We start from the raw sequence: 15,324 nt of genomic DNA on the forward strand, positions 1-15,324 counted from the left end.
GAGGGAGCCGCCGGCTGCCTGCGAGGGAGGCGCGTTGGACCACGGAGGGCAGACCCTGCAGCTGCTGCTGGGCGCCCCCAGCTCTGCTTTTTCCCTTAAATCTGTTTTCTCCCAGCTGCTAGAGGAACCGCGGCCCTGCTCACCCCAGCACCAGGGGGTTGCCCATGTAAACCCATTTCAGTTTCATCAAAGCAGCTTTAAAGTTATTCTGGACACATAAGCTAGTGCTGTAAAAGAGGAAAATACTGACCTTCATGGAATAAGGTACCAAGTGCCTGGGTAGGTAAATACAGTACTTCAGGATTATAGAATTTAATAAGAGATCATTTATTCTTACAATATAGACTCTAGTTAGCCTTTCTTGAATGAAGACTTGGAGTGAGTTGTCTCCAGAACTCAAATTCTCTATGAAACTGTCATCATCTTGAACTGGGAATAGAAACCAAGTCAATCAAATCTTGTGCAAACAATACAAAACAGTAAGCAGAAGCAAATGGATTCAAATCCAAGCACTTAATTCCCTCCAGTCCCCATTATCATACCATTATAAAATGGAAAATGGAGGGATGCATCTCTTGCCATGTTGAAGGCAAGGTAGTGAAGATGTAAAACAGACCAGCTCTTCACTGATCACTGTTCTCAGGTTTGCCAGACTTTGGACTGGTTTTAGGAGCTGAGAGAAAGAAGAAGCTTCATACTTTAAAAAAATCTTGTGAATTTTTATTTTGTTTTCTTATTTGGCTTTTGCTAACAACTTTATTAAATGTCCAGCTCCAGCATGATTAGTGAAAATTTACAGCTGATGAAAAAGGAGTACAAATACTCACTTTGAAATTACTAAGAAGAAATTATGGACTTTATCTCATCCAGAAAATGCACCAGTCTTTCTACACAAAATGTGTAGAAATTATACACATGATACACACTTTAGGAAAATCAAAGGGATGATCTATACGGAAATGAAATACAGTAATGTGAAATCCCATACTGGACTAGCCAGCTCTTTATTGTTTTCTTAATACAATATTTCATGAAAAAATTAAAAAAACTCAACCAACATTTGTTTAGTCCAACTGCAAATCTTAACACATATGCAGACCTAATAATGACATGACAATTCTGATTTCTATTGCTGGATTTTTCATACAACATGGTTTGTGAAAGTTCCTGCTAAGTAACAGAACAAAACTACTACATATATTTAAAGATTATTCTCACAAAAAAGTTTCAACAGTTTAATCAGTATTCATTAGTTACCAGACATTATCACAGGCCTTTACTTGCTCTCACTGAAGTCAATGACAAGACTGTAATTGGCTCCAAGAAGTGTTAAGCTCTCCAAGAATAAGGCAAGGATGATAACTTCTGTGCAGTTTGGAGTCCAATCCAACAAGATTGGAATGCACCTTGAGACTTGTGTGACTACATGTAAGTAACACTCACAAAAATCAAACAGAGTTTCATAATTGGTCCTGAAATAACATATGTAAAACTATGCAGATTCTTAGAGTGCTATGGAAGAAATACAAATGAACCTTGATTTATATGAGGCTTTCCAAACAATACAAATCTATTATGTTAATTTGTTAATGAACATGTTCTGAAAACAGCATTAGCCATAAATAATCCATGTGTTATGAAACTGAATAAAATCAACTAATATAAACAGAGTATTAAAAGATAATTGATGAGTGTATTTGGGCATACACTTTTTCTCATACTAAGCTTCAGAACTCTGTAAACTGCGAGGCATTCATTGTGCTTAACATGGCAGAAAGTTATATTACATATCTTCATTATTTTATTTTGTTCAGTCCTCTTCCCATCAAACATGCAAACACTGTCATCACCATTTTTGGCTTTACTTCAACCAGATCATCTGGGAGAGCATAAATACGAGCACCAATTTTTCGAGCAACTGAAATGGCATACCTTGGAAAACGAGAAAACAAATATTGTTATTTTTCTGGCATCTAGTAATATGTCAGAATTCAGAACAACAAAACAAGATTTGACTAGCAGGAGATGCCTGTTTAATAAGTACTTAGACTCTACTAGAAAATGGACATTATTGTGAAGAAAGCATCTACTGGCAATTGTACTGGCAGGTGTTTTGCTACTGGTTATCAAAGCATTTATTTTGGTCAAAACCAATATGAGTTATGGCACACTATTAAGAAAGCAATTGTAGTGCAGTGGTGGTAGGTCATATCAGCTGTGAATCTGAGTTCATTTTAGACACACTAGAAAAATAACTCAATAATATTAGAATTTATACTATATTCTATTTGAAAAAAATCAATATTAGCGTAATCTTTCTCTTAACAAATCAGTAAATCATTCATAACACCATGAATCCATGCATTTCCTGCATTTCAAGAAATTATTACACATTCATTTAAAACTTACTTGGCATTATTCAATTTGTCTTGGTAAGAAAGGTCTTCTCTCTTGACCATTTCTGGACGAACTGCTTTTGGTGCAATGGCATCTATTAAATCTAGGACAGGTAAACTAGTGCTAATTGATTTGTCCTAAAAGAAAAAGACTCACAAGATTAGTTTAAGGAATCTGCTTTGATTACTCCATCTTCAAAATACAAAAAACCTTACAGCACACCTTGCATACATACTGAAAGACAGAAGTCTGCTTTGTTACTTCATAGAGTGAAAGTTTTCCTCACCCTTTATTAAATCGAATGTTCTTTCCTGCATCTAGTATTATAATGTTCAGTGTGCTGGTATCATTATTACACAAATGGTTTAAATTCATTTTGTCAAACTTTCCTCTTTATACCTTAAGGAAGGAAGGGAATTTTGATAGAAGTTCAAGGACCAGACTTTCAAGACAACAAAAAGATATTTACATTCCCCAGTGCATATACTTTTCTCCTTTTCTTGCCATGCAACTATTTTCTGCAGTAGTTTATAGCTCAGTCTTTTTATAATTTTTCAACTCAGATGGTATTCTGAGCTAGTGTGAGCAGTCTGTGTTTTATATTTAATATGCAGACATCCTTAAAAGAGCAAGTGCTGTTGCTGCAATTATTCCTTCCCAGCTGTCTGGGCAGAGAAGGAGCTGCTGATGCCAAACCAAGCACAACAGTGCTGGTGAGGCTGGCTTTGCCCTGCAGTGCTGAGCACAGGACACAGCTGCCTTTGTCACCAGATCACAACTATGACTGCCAATTCAGTGAAGTCCCACACAACCATCAGATTAATTAAACATTGAAAAATACTAAGTGTGTCTTACTAAGACACAACTTTATCCCTTTCATTGTTTGAACAAATGGCAATACAATAGAACTTGGCTTTCATAGTCCACAGTGAAATATGAGGCACTTCTGCATTCTCTACTGTCTGCTTGCCATAGTAATCCCAAAATCCAAACAGTGAAAGACAATATATATGTGAATGTTGCAAAAAAATTACTAGGAAAAAAATGAATACTCAATAGTGTCACTTTAAATCAGTACCTCCTTATCTTTAATTGGTCAACCATCAGTTGAATTATAACAACACTATCTGAATGACCTTAAAAACAAATGTGCCCCCAAAAACAGAGTCATACCAAAGGCAAGATATTGGCAGAGATTTTTGTCATACTTTCAACTTATTGAATACCACCATTATTTATTTAGAAATAAGAGAAGCAGCAACATCTCATAAGAAAATGAAGGCCCAAGTTACCTCCCAGAGTGAAAATGAAATATTTTTACTTAATTTTTTATTAATAATGCTTAGCTAATTAAAGTTTATAAAATAGTGAACTTTCCAATATTTAACTTGCGAAGTTCTTATGTTTCTGTTTTGAGCCACAGACATAACTGCTTCAGATTATACATTGAACCTGTACAAGAATGTTACATTTGTGTGCAAGTGCAACTATTAATCAGCCATTTCTAAAGCCAGAGATTCACAGAGAATAACACACCTGACACACATAGGGCTTCTTTCATGTTCAGAACTTAAACAATGTGGAAGGAAAGCTTCCTTTATCAGTGTGCTCTTATTTGCTGAATGGGAAAACTGTTTTCCCCAGGCCTGCTGCACATCCGCAGTGCCAAGGAAGACACAAGGTGTCGCTGGTTACCTTGGGCTCCCTCTCCCGCCTCTGTCACACGCGAGTAGATCTTTCCAACCAGCTCAAGAGGAGTTGAAATCTGCCCCCAGTACTTCCAAAATTGTTGTTCATGCTTGTACAAGCACGAGAGTGCCTATCCAAAAACTTGGAAAATATACGACATGCCATGCCCGACCACTGGTAACTTCAGACAGAAGCCCCTTTAAAAGTTTAAACTTGTTTTTACTTTTTTGTTGTTGGGGCTTTTGTTTTGTTTCTTACTGCAGCTATTATAATTTCTTATTCTTGCTAATAGATTTGTAAAATACTTTTGAAGAGTCACAGACTGTCAGAAATATTTCCTTAAACATTTTTGCTAGCTGATGGGAACACCACTGTGAAAACCAAATTGTTAAGAGATCAGGTTAAAAATCCCAGGTCTTATTATATGTGGAAAGAAAAGTAAATAAAATTTATTACCTTGAAACTCATAATTGAAGTTTTCTTATTTGCTTTTGCAAGTGTCTGATTCACCCACTTAATAATAATTTCATCATTTACTTTTTCCCCCTCTCCAAGGTCTGATAGTACATTCAAAGTATACCTTCAATAAAGAGAAGAGCCCAAGTTAAAATGAGTGCTAGAACTCAACTTTAACAGTACAAAGCTATAAGCAAAGATAAAATATTACTTCATCACAGTAATAATGCCAAGTACTCTTCTCCATAAGGTAACCTTACCTTACAAACTATTTAGTACTTGAAATCACTTTTTCAGTGGTTACAAGAAAAAAATAATATCCCACATGTCATAATATTCAGTGTAACATCTTTGTGCGTTGGTTTTACACATGACAGGGATCCATAAGTACATCATAAATATTTTTACTTTCCAAGTTTAAATAGCTCCCTACCCACCATAGTCCTTGAAAACTGAATCATAACAGTCTGAGAACAGAAACTACTAAATGTTCCAGGATAGGTCCAAGAAAACTAATTTGTGGAAAACATTTGCAATAAAACACTGTTTATTGAAATCACTTTATATTTTCTTGCTCAATGCAGTGGCAAGATTTTGATTTGATGATACTTATGTAATTATAGCTGTGATGGCCTTCAATTTTTTGCCTTTTTAACTTCTACAGTATATATCATCACTTCCTTGGGTTTTACAAATATTTAAATTACTCTCTACTCACAGAAAGATACATGGAATCTACATGAAATAAGTTGAGTTCATTTTACTTGCTGCAGGATTTATAATTTTAATCACAGTTTCTAGTCTATAAGGTTTTATTTGTTGTTATAAATTGTGGTTGCAATCACTACACAATATGTAAAATTACAAAACACATATACAACTTTATCATTGAGGACAGGGATGTTTAGAGATTGCTCTCTGAAACAGCAGTTGGGTGAACTGAACACTAGCTTTAATTTGCCTTGATATACAGCACACATTCACATGTGCACAGACACAAATGTACACATCTATCATATACTGTGCCTAACTTACCTTCTCATCAGCTGCCATACCAAAGCCAAAGTCAGAGTTGGATTACCCTCATTTAGGTCGTGTCCAGCAATACCAACCAGTGAGAATCTGGCTTTTGTCTTCCCAAGCTCTACTGCATAATTGCAATTCTCAATCTAAAAATCAATTTTGTATACAAATAATGAAAACACCTTAATATTTCTGCAATACAGACCTATAATCTATGTGTATTTTTATTTACTTTGGCTTACTGTTACCTATGGTGAGATTTGAAGCTAGAAAAGATTTCCAGTCTAGCTACACTGTGATTAAAACAACACAGTTTTTATTATAAATGCAGTTATGCAAGATTCCAATGATAATATTTTTTCCACATTTGAGAAAACCAAGTTTTCACTAAGGTAGTGAATTAAAATACATTTGTATCAAAACTATACTTTGAAAGATACTGAAGCTGTGTCAGGCCTGAAGCTTTTACTAATATACCCAAATTAGGCCACGAATGAAATATTGCAGAAAGGTATCCACATTTAGGAACTAAGGTGATATGTGCTATAACTGCTACTTATTTCTTGGGATAGTACCTAAAAATATATTTTCTACTTTTTTCCCCCCCAGGGCTGTCTCAGTAGCACAGAAATCTCAACAGCACAGACTGCCATTAGCACAATGGGAGACAGTGAAGCTGGAGTGCATTGCAGAGCATCCACCCACCTTTTTCATATTGCCACCCAGTAAGGAGTAAGGAGGTTTGTTGATGTGGCTCCAGTCAACTGGCACACGTGTCATATCATACAATTGGAAGATGATTAAAGCATCAGAAAGGTCACTAAACCAGAGCAAAACAAAGTTCTTAAGCACAAAAGCTCATATTGACAATGAAAGTAAGTACTTGAGACTTCTCACAGTGTAAAAAAAGGTAATTCAAAGTACAAGTGAGTGAGGGGGGAATATTTAAACCTTCTTAGGTTTTCTAGTATTTCTAGATTATGACTAGAATATTCTAGTCAGATACTGTTTAATGTGGTTCTACAGACCAGTTTTGAAGTGGAAACCTGGAAATCACTATTCTAGTAGAAATTCAACTTCACCCTCTTCTTTCCTTCTTTCTTCCCCTGTCACTCAAGGGAAGTCAAATCATTGCTTTTAAAAAAATCTTACCTGTATAAATGATTAACATATGGGCTTACACCCAGTGAATTCATCCAGTTTCTGAAAGTCCTTTCTTCCTTACTCTCTCCTATAGTGACAAATATAATTCTGTGTAAGTTATTGGAGAAAATACTTTAATAAACAATGTTTAAATGGTTCTTATATTGCTCACCCCCAATGCCTCCCACCCCAAAATGAATTCATAATTTCCCAAACAGTAGTCTACGCTACAAGCAATCCTGTCCAATTCAGATTCACTCAGTTCTGGGCACAGGGACAGAGGCAGTACAGGGAGTACTAACAGACTACATTTTTCTGAGTAAATACAATTTGATAAAATACAGTAATAAATTTTTGTTATATTTTACATAATTAATATATTATGGAAATGATTAATAATAATTTCCTAAAACTAAAATGAGTGGAAACTGTATTCAACAGTACCATTAAAAGTGATTGAAATGGCATCTTTTTATTAAAAGTTAGTGCTAACACACCAGACACTACAACTCCACTCTCTCCTTACAGAAGCTGACAGTATTAATTTGCAAAGGGCCTCCCCAAAGCAAAGATTTCACTTTTTATGTTTTAGCCTGAAAACTTAGCAAGGCAGTATTGTATTGGTTGAATCTGTGAAGGTATTTATACTGCCAAGGGGTCCAGTTATCCTCACGGTTTTAACCAGCAATTCTACTTACAAGAAGTGCGGAAAACTCATTAGGAAGTAAACCCCAACCTTCACTTTCCTGACAGATTGCTTTTATTATTGCAATCTCAAGTCCTAACCCAACTCTCTTTCTCTGTTAAGTTACAGCTTGCAATAATACATTAGGTTCTACATACAACATTACCTAAATTTTAACAACATATCTGTGGCCAGCTGCATGTGAATCAGTGCTGCATAAGCTGTTTTCTCTTGTATCAAAGAGGAGCATTTAAGAAAATATTTAGCCCGAATATGTGAGCTTGGAATAACCTCATGCCTTTGTTCCCCTGCATTGATAATCCACAGTTAAGAAAACAGAGAGGACACTGAAGAGGGAGAAAACCTCTCCAAACAATGAAAGAACATATTTCTCTGGATTGAAGCACAAATATCCAAGCAAGATTTTTCTTAGCTGTTTTTATTTGCTCCTTAGAGGGTAACAATACCAAGTTTGTCTGATGAGGTTTATATAGCATGAAAACTGTCTCATTTAGTACTGCAGTGCTAGGCTGACTACAGAATAATGAACATTTTTGTGAAATGAAGCTACTGTGTAAACACATATTCATCATTAGACTAGAAAGAAAATCTCTTTAACATTATCTTTTCATGCCTAGACCTATGTCATAACATTGGTTTTCAGACAGAAGTTACAATTTTAATCTAGGTCTCTTACCCTTTTATACAAAAAGCTCTGGACTTCAGAAATTCCAGCTGTAGTTTACAAATTTCTAACAGAATAAATTTTATTTTGCAAGTTTCAGCTACCTTACCAGGTTCTTTCCAATTATTATTAAGTAGCTCATATTCATCTTACTGATACAATTTCTAAATTATGCTTTTTTTATATGCAATTCAAATTACTATTTGTTTCAAATATTTACTTGCAAAAATAACCAGAGCCACTGATTAATATATGCTGCAACAAAGAAAAATACTATTCTGCAAGGTCATCAGAGAGCTTTGTTTCACATATTTCTTGTCACATTAACATTTAAAAGAGGAATCACACTTTGTGACAAAGTTATTAAAAATGCCAGTTTTTTCCATTTAAAATACAATCCCAATTCAAGAATGATATATAATTTTAGTTTATAAAGAGTATCCTTGAGATTATAGTATTTTGAAGCAAGTGCCTTATGCTTTTTTTTATGATTTTAGGATTACTGAGCTTCGAGTTGATTTGCAGTACCTACAATACTGACTGCAAAGTGCTTTCAGGAACACTTGTCCATGGCAAAGACAGTACCAAGGTTATTTAGTGAACTCCTACTAAACAGCGTAGCTACAAAACCAGATACTCAGCAACTGCACTCAGACTGAGAATTTTAAATGCATGCTTAACATTGTCAGGAAAATCCAAAATAGCCAAGCAGGAGTAAGAGCATGCAAGTTCAGCAGGACCCTTTTGGAGAGTAAAAGTCCAGGAACTAAACCCAGCACACTAATTTAATATGCCACTCTAACAAATCCTTTTATCATGCAATACATAGGTTTTCCAGATGGCTGAGAACTGACAATTTTTTTCTCTCTATTCTTTTATTCAAAATATACCTTGTGATCCTATCAGGAGCATATCTTCTGCTGAGTGGTGCAGCAGATAGCCAAAATCATTGGAAAACTGCAGAAAGGGGGTAGAGCTACACAAAAGAGAGAGGAGCAAATTTGGTAGTATCCTTTATATTTATTGCCATCTCTTTTTTGAGATCATTACAGTGTGGAACTGAGTGGGGATTAGCCATAGGGAGGGGGGCAAGAATCCAAAGAGCTCCAAATATATCTAAGATTATCTCCGGAAGACAACAGAGCTCAAGATGCAGTTGCACCCTAAGTCCAGTCAGCCTGAGTGGGAGTAGTTAACCCTCTCGTGGCAACAGCCATGAAGGCTGCCAGTAATCTAAGCAACAGCACAGGACATCTATACTGGAGGAAATGTGGGTGGACACAAGTCCTTCCTCTTCCTCCCCCCGAGAACTCAGCTTTCTGCATGACTTCCACTCCAAACTGCTGCTTTCCCCGCAAGTGAGAGGCTCCTTGGACCAGCAGCAACATGCAAAGGTCGTGCACTAACTGAGGCCAGGACTGCCCTCTCCACCCCCACACAACATCAAATGTTCATTTTGCTATGTCAGTATTCCTGAGGGATCTGCTCTCCATAATATCAGTGTACATCACCAGTCTTATTATCAGGGCAGATGTCAGTTTATGCACAGCATTCATTGTCTTAAACTGAAGAGGACAGCCACCCCATACACTTTGGGTGAGAAAATCCCTGAAAAGATGGAATTTACAGAGGAAAATGAAGACTTTCAGAAAGCTCTACTCACCCACACATGCCTACAGCTTGACATCTCGGTTCATGGAAAGCCCTTACTGGCTAAATCCCCCAAAATACCTGTATGGCACTTGACTTACTGCAACTCTTGCCCCCATTTTATATGCTGTGGGGTTTTTTCCTTCTCTTTTACTTATGACGGCATATTAAAACAACAGAAAAATGTAAGAACAATGCAAAAAATCAACCAGAAAACGACAGAGGTGATTAAACACTAGGGAAAAAAAAAAGAAGGAAAAATAGCAGAATAAACACTTTTATGGAGTACAGAAAAGTACTAAATACAGTACCTACATTAGGAGGGGTCAAATCTGCATTTCATGAAGCAAAACAGGAAAGCATTATAAATTATGAGTCAGATTTCAACAGACAATCTATGATGAAACTATAAAGAAATTAATGTCATCTTTTATATCACTAGCTTGAGAAAACATCATTATAAACACAGGACTTAATGGAAAACAAATAAAACATTAACAGGAAAAAAACATTAACAACATTGTCTTTGGGCTGCAGTAACTGTTTTGATGGTTTAGATCTACTTGACACCATGGGAATTATTACTTGAGGGCAAAAAAGAGTCATCTGCTTTTCTCTGAACAGATAATATTGGCATGGTTATCCATCTCTAAAATATATACTGGAAATAGTTACATTTGGCCAGTATTTATCATTATAAAATCATAGTCTAGCATTCAGGTAATTGTAACTTTTTAAACTGGTTTGGCTGAGACTTTGACGTCATCTAAATGTTTTAGGAAAGTCCAGAAACTAATGCAATTGGTTTCTCCCACGCCAATGAAAACTCTTCCAAATTTAACCAAGTTTTCAGTATTTCAAATCACACCAGCAATTTGATCTTCAGAGCAGAGAAGCTGAACTGAACATATTCCACCTCTACAGAGCTCCTGTATACATTTCCAAGAGCTGACATTTCTAACAAAAGTGCAGCAGAGGAAGAGCAGACTGTTCCTTCAGTCATTTGTCCTGGCCTGCAGGGATTGCAGTGACTGGGGATATCACAGCTGAAAAGGGAAGACAAAGTCCTGTGCTCTGATAGCTCTATCACATCACAGCTGGCACCCAGATGAAGCTAGAAGAGCAAGAAGCCTGAAACAGAAATGGTCTGAGGGGTACAATGTGATTTGTGGCACAGGAATGCAGCAGCGCAGACAAATTATGAAAAGACAGGAGCAAAGGAAGATGGACTCACCTAGATGGAAAGGAAACCTGATAGGAACAGTAAGAGGAAGGCACGAGAAGGCAGTGCAGAGGACTATGTGAACATTGCTGATGATTCTCCCGAGTGCAGCACCCCTGATTCTCTCATTCCTTTGAGATCAGTGAACAACTGCGAAATACACTGGCAGGAGCCATTTCATTATCCTAGATTAGCTGGTCCACAGCAAGGGCAACAGCCAAAGATTGCTACCAATTATCCCTTTATCTCTAGCATTAGAAATCTCAACTGTACAGTTAAAGGCCAAACTCCCCAATATGGTAGGATCTGTATAAGCTGTTGATTCAATAGATTAATACAGGTTGCCAATACAGAAGGCTTTTTCTTAAAAAAGTTTCCTGCTTTAAAAGGTAACAATCTAACACACACACACATATAAATTTACTATGTGAAAAATATTTTTAAACACTATTACAATTGCATAATATAGCACTGCAAAGAAAAGCTAGAATTTGAACATCAGCTAAAATATAAATATCATGGAAAGAAGCAGAGGAAACTGAAAGGAAAGTTGGAGGACAATTTTTGCTCCTGCAAAGGAATGACAGAAGTTTATTTAGGGATAACCATTTGGTCAGGCTAACACAAGTGCACAATATACACACTAACAGGGACTTCTACTAAGGCTTATAATTGCCTGCTAGTGAGTAAACACAGGCACTAGCACACAGGGATACTGTATCACAACCTACAAGGAATATCTAAATAGAAATCGCTAATCTTCGGTACAGTTAGTAAGTTGAGTACCTTCTAATAAATTGAGGTCATAAGATGAATTTTCAGGCTTGTGCAGGGCTGGATATGTGTTAAAGAGATTTGCAACAAAAGCCAAATTGAGCTTAGGGTTGCCTGCAACCACATCAGCTGGAGTTACAAACTGTCTGCAGCCCAATTTATCTGCCTGTTGGAGCATGTATTCAGCCCTCCTCAAGTCATTTTTATCCTAAAAAGAAAAACAAACAAAAATTATTTTGCAGTTAAGTCTAGTACTAGATTTTACTGAATCTTCAGGTAGGAAAATCTTCAAATGACCCATGTCAGTTCCCCCTCATTCTGCGAGTGCCTGAGCTAGCTCTTACAGCCCATGACAATTCCCCTCTGCCTTCCACTGTCCTTCACTTCTGTGGCTGTCCTCAGCATTCTTCACAAATCACAGCAAATGCAGCCAGAAATGTAGTAATTATATTTCCATTTCCAGGCTGTTGGTTCCCATATTGAATATTCTGCTACATGTACCAAAGGTTCACCATCACTGCTTTAAACTGATATTCTCAAGCACAGTAATTACAGATGATGCCTCAGTAAGAGTTTGAATGCTTCAAACTTGCTTTCCTTTTAATATTTTTGCTTCTTAGTCATTGTAAGTTATCAACTTGCGTGTTTTGTTCATTGGTCTTTATTATTAATATACTGGTTCATTACAGAACATTATCAAATGAACTGTAGGAAACTACATGGAAAAAATGAACAACTACTCTTTCTCACTGTGAAAAAAATACCCAAATGAGAACAAACAAAAAAACCCAAGGAGTTTGAGAGAACTAAAGCATGTAAGCAAACAATCTTGCACATGGGTTTTATTATTATAATGAATAACAAGATTCCACTTGCGATTCTGAATGATGTATAGATATCTCAGGCATGCAGTTCAACTTTGTATCAAATGCACTCTCAGAATAATCCTTCCAACGAGCATTATAAAGCAGCTTAGACAAGTGTTTTCACATCCGTGTAGGCTGGTTTTAGATCCTCTGTCCCTTTACAGCTTAAAGCTTGATGGAAGCCACACTTTCCTGCTAGTTATTGGAAAGGCTCACCTGTTATTTCTAAGTGCTATTTGGTTAGAGGAGGGATCACAAGGTTTGTGAAGCCTACTCTTTTTCCTTGTCTGAATTCCAGAGGAGGAGAACTGAGCAGGATGTTGCAATATTCATGTTGGGTGACCCAACTGAAAATAAACGTACACTACTCCAAGTAAAACATAGCTCCACACTTTAGACTGCAGGATGCATTATCCTGTTTCAGGAACTTTACTCGAGTTTTTGCCCATTTAAGCTTTTGTAACACTGAGGAATCTGGCTGAGTTTTTGCACACATTAGGAAACAAAAGAGGATTCAGGGACAAACTGGTAACCAGAATGTTGGATACATACATAGAGGTCTCAGATCATTCCAGTCTATTTTTACATTTCTGGATACTTACATGAAATCCTGTAAAGTCAATTTTAATGGGCAGTTGATCAACGTCATCTCCTTTGGGTGCGATCTGATTTAACAGATGGTAGTATGCTCTTGAATCCTAAAACAAGCAGTGTAATATTAAAAAAAAGAAAAGAAAAGCAAATATGTAGCCTTTCCTAGCCATTTATTGCTCTAATAGTCCAATCCAAAAGCCACAGAAGTCAGAAATACAGCACCATAATTTCAGTGAATATGGATACAGCCATTTGACTACCCTGTTTCACACAGAACTTATTTAGCTAGATGACATGGAAAAGGAATGTCTGCAAATTATTCTGGACAATGCTAGTTAAATTTATTCTGCTGAATAGTAACTAGACTGTTGTAATTAAGATACTCAGGGCAAGTTTATGTGGTTACCCACAGAAAGATTCAATTTGCTTCTTATATTCAGAGTTGGTATTTTATTTACTATCATTTTCAAACATAATTTTTTATAAGAATTCCTCATTCTTAACCAGGCAATTGGAATTAAAAATAGAAAGCAAGGTGGCTCTTTTAGGATGAATCTATAGTGACAGAAGAAATTACATTTATTTCATGCAGTTTTCCATATGTTTCTGGGGTGCCCCTCCCACCCCAGTATGAACCTAGAAGAAAAAATAAACTAGTTCTAGAATCATTTAATGCTTCTCTTAAACACCACATAATATTTTTACCATAGTAGCAGTTTGATATAAAATCCTAGTTACAGATCTGCTCTGCTACCAGCCTTCTTGGTAGCATTTGAAAACGTGTATCTTGCAATTAATGCTATGGTTTTCCCCAAGGAAAGGAGGTCTAACCACCCTAGGGCATCTTCCTCCTTTGCTTTTAGTTTAAAAAAGTTGCCATGTTCTCTCTTCAACTGGGCTACTGCAATGCTCTGTGTGCCTTATGCAGAAAGAATGAAGAGAGAATTATGGAGCTCTGCCACCTGCCTCAAGGAGCCTTTCAGCCCGGTGTGTCAGTCATTGGACACACCAGCAAGCAGTGACTGGAAGTTATTAGGTAAATAAAAAGGTGGTGCAAATTGCCCTAAATAACTCTAATAGCCATCTTACAACAATAGAACTTTCCTGAATATCAGCTTGATGGAAAGATTCACTTAGCACTGTGATGTGACAATACATGGGATGAGCAACTAAATAGGATAGGAGAGATAAAAGTAATGTTCTTTCAGTGTTGAACAATGCAGAATGAACCTATAGCCAGAGAAAGCAGATTACTATTGTATCTAAATTCTTCTGATCTGACTAATTTTTTTTCTGTGCATGGTGTGTTTTAATACCACCATGTTCAATTATCAGAGCAAATAATTACATACCTTAATGTCCTGGCTGAAGTTACTGATTTTCTGCCACCCTGCATTGGCCAGATGGTAGTTCACCCAGCGTAGCAAGAGATCTTCTGGGGAAAGCTTCATTAACTGATCCAGCTCTTCCCCTTCATTTAACAAGGCAATAAGAGCTAAAAGGAAGTTTGAAAGAAAGCTGAAATCACTGCTGTTGTGGTCTGAGCCAATTCCAAGTGGCTGACATTGTTATACCTGGCATTGCTCTTACCTTCATTTCTGGAGATCTCAATATCAGCAAAAAGACCAACTTTAATGATCTGCCATAAGAGTCCTAATACCAAGTGTGGTTTTCCTTCTTGCAAATCTTGTGATCCAATATTGACAACTGTGCAGCCAATGGCAGATGCTGAGTTCAGAGCCAGGTTTAGGTTTTCCTATTTGGAATATCATAGTTTAACAAACTTACGAGATTGTATTTTTTAGTAAATTTGTTCATATTAAACTCTGGAAGAAATAATGCCTTAGTTCAATGGCTTCTAGTGGAAAACTGCACTCCATCAACTTTTTGTGAACTACCATGCATCTTACGAAAAGTTAATGGAAAACATTATTGACACTATTTAATACAGACCCACCAAAAAATTGTGGATCACCTTCTGCAGCTTAAATTACTGAGGAATACTTTAATCAAAATACTTTTCGTAAATTTTAAGTATCAGTTAATAAATTAAACAATACTGCTCAAAACATCAGAGGCTTGATCCTGGGGGAAAACATGTTCAGATGGAATTCCTGCATGGAGTCCTATGGAGGAGACT

At 36.6% G+C, this 15,324-nt stretch overlaps 2 protein-coding genes across 8 annotated transcripts in view; one reads left to right on the forward strand and one right to left on the reverse strand.

Annotated features, from left to right (window-relative positions):
* Positions 1 to 975: 975 nt before the first annotated feature.
* The window catches only part of PLS1 (plastin 1), a 42,652-nt gene continuing 28,303 nt past the window's right edge, over positions 976 to 15,324 (reverse strand). For all 7 annotated transcript variants that reach the window (XM_085069522.1, XM_085069518.1, XM_085069519.1 and 4 more), the window contains exons 7-16: positions 14,775 to 14,940; positions 14,537 to 14,679; positions 13,193 to 13,288; positions 11,737 to 11,932; positions 6,718 to 6,796; positions 6,271 to 6,385; positions 5,578 to 5,711; positions 4,543 to 4,666; positions 2,410 to 2,534; positions 976 to 1,932 (exon numbers count right to left, since the gene is read on the reverse strand). In XM_085069522.1, the coding sequence (XP_084925648.1) occupies positions 1,797 to 1,932; positions 2,410 to 2,534; positions 4,543 to 4,666; positions 5,578 to 5,711; positions 6,271 to 6,385; positions 6,718 to 6,796; positions 11,737 to 11,932; positions 13,193 to 13,288; positions 14,537 to 14,679; positions 14,775 to 14,940 (1,314 nt within the window). In that variant the 3' untranslated portion in view covers positions 976 to 1,796. The remainder of the gene's footprint in view (positions 1,933 to 2,409; positions 2,535 to 4,542; positions 4,667 to 5,577; positions 5,712 to 6,270; positions 6,386 to 6,717; positions 6,797 to 11,736; positions 11,933 to 13,192; positions 13,289 to 14,536; positions 14,680 to 14,774; positions 14,941 to 15,324) is intronic.
* Positions 6,301 to 15,324, forward strand: part of ATR (ATR checkpoint kinase) — a 76,526-nt gene continuing 67,502 nt past the window's right edge. Inside the window, exon 1 of the mRNA XM_085069513.1 lies at positions 6,301 to 6,440. The gene's annotated coding sequence lies outside the window, so the exon portion shown is untranslated. The remainder of the gene's footprint in view (positions 6,441 to 15,324) is intronic.

The sequence above is a fragment of the Lichenostomus cassidix genome, chromosome 9 (genome assembly GCF_008360975.1).
Source record: "Lichenostomus cassidix isolate B80296 chromosome 9, HeHo_3.0, whole genome shotgun sequence".
In the NCBI taxonomy this organism is placed as follows: Eukaryota; Metazoa; Chordata; class Aves; order Passeriformes; family Meliphagidae; genus Lichenostomus; species Lichenostomus cassidix.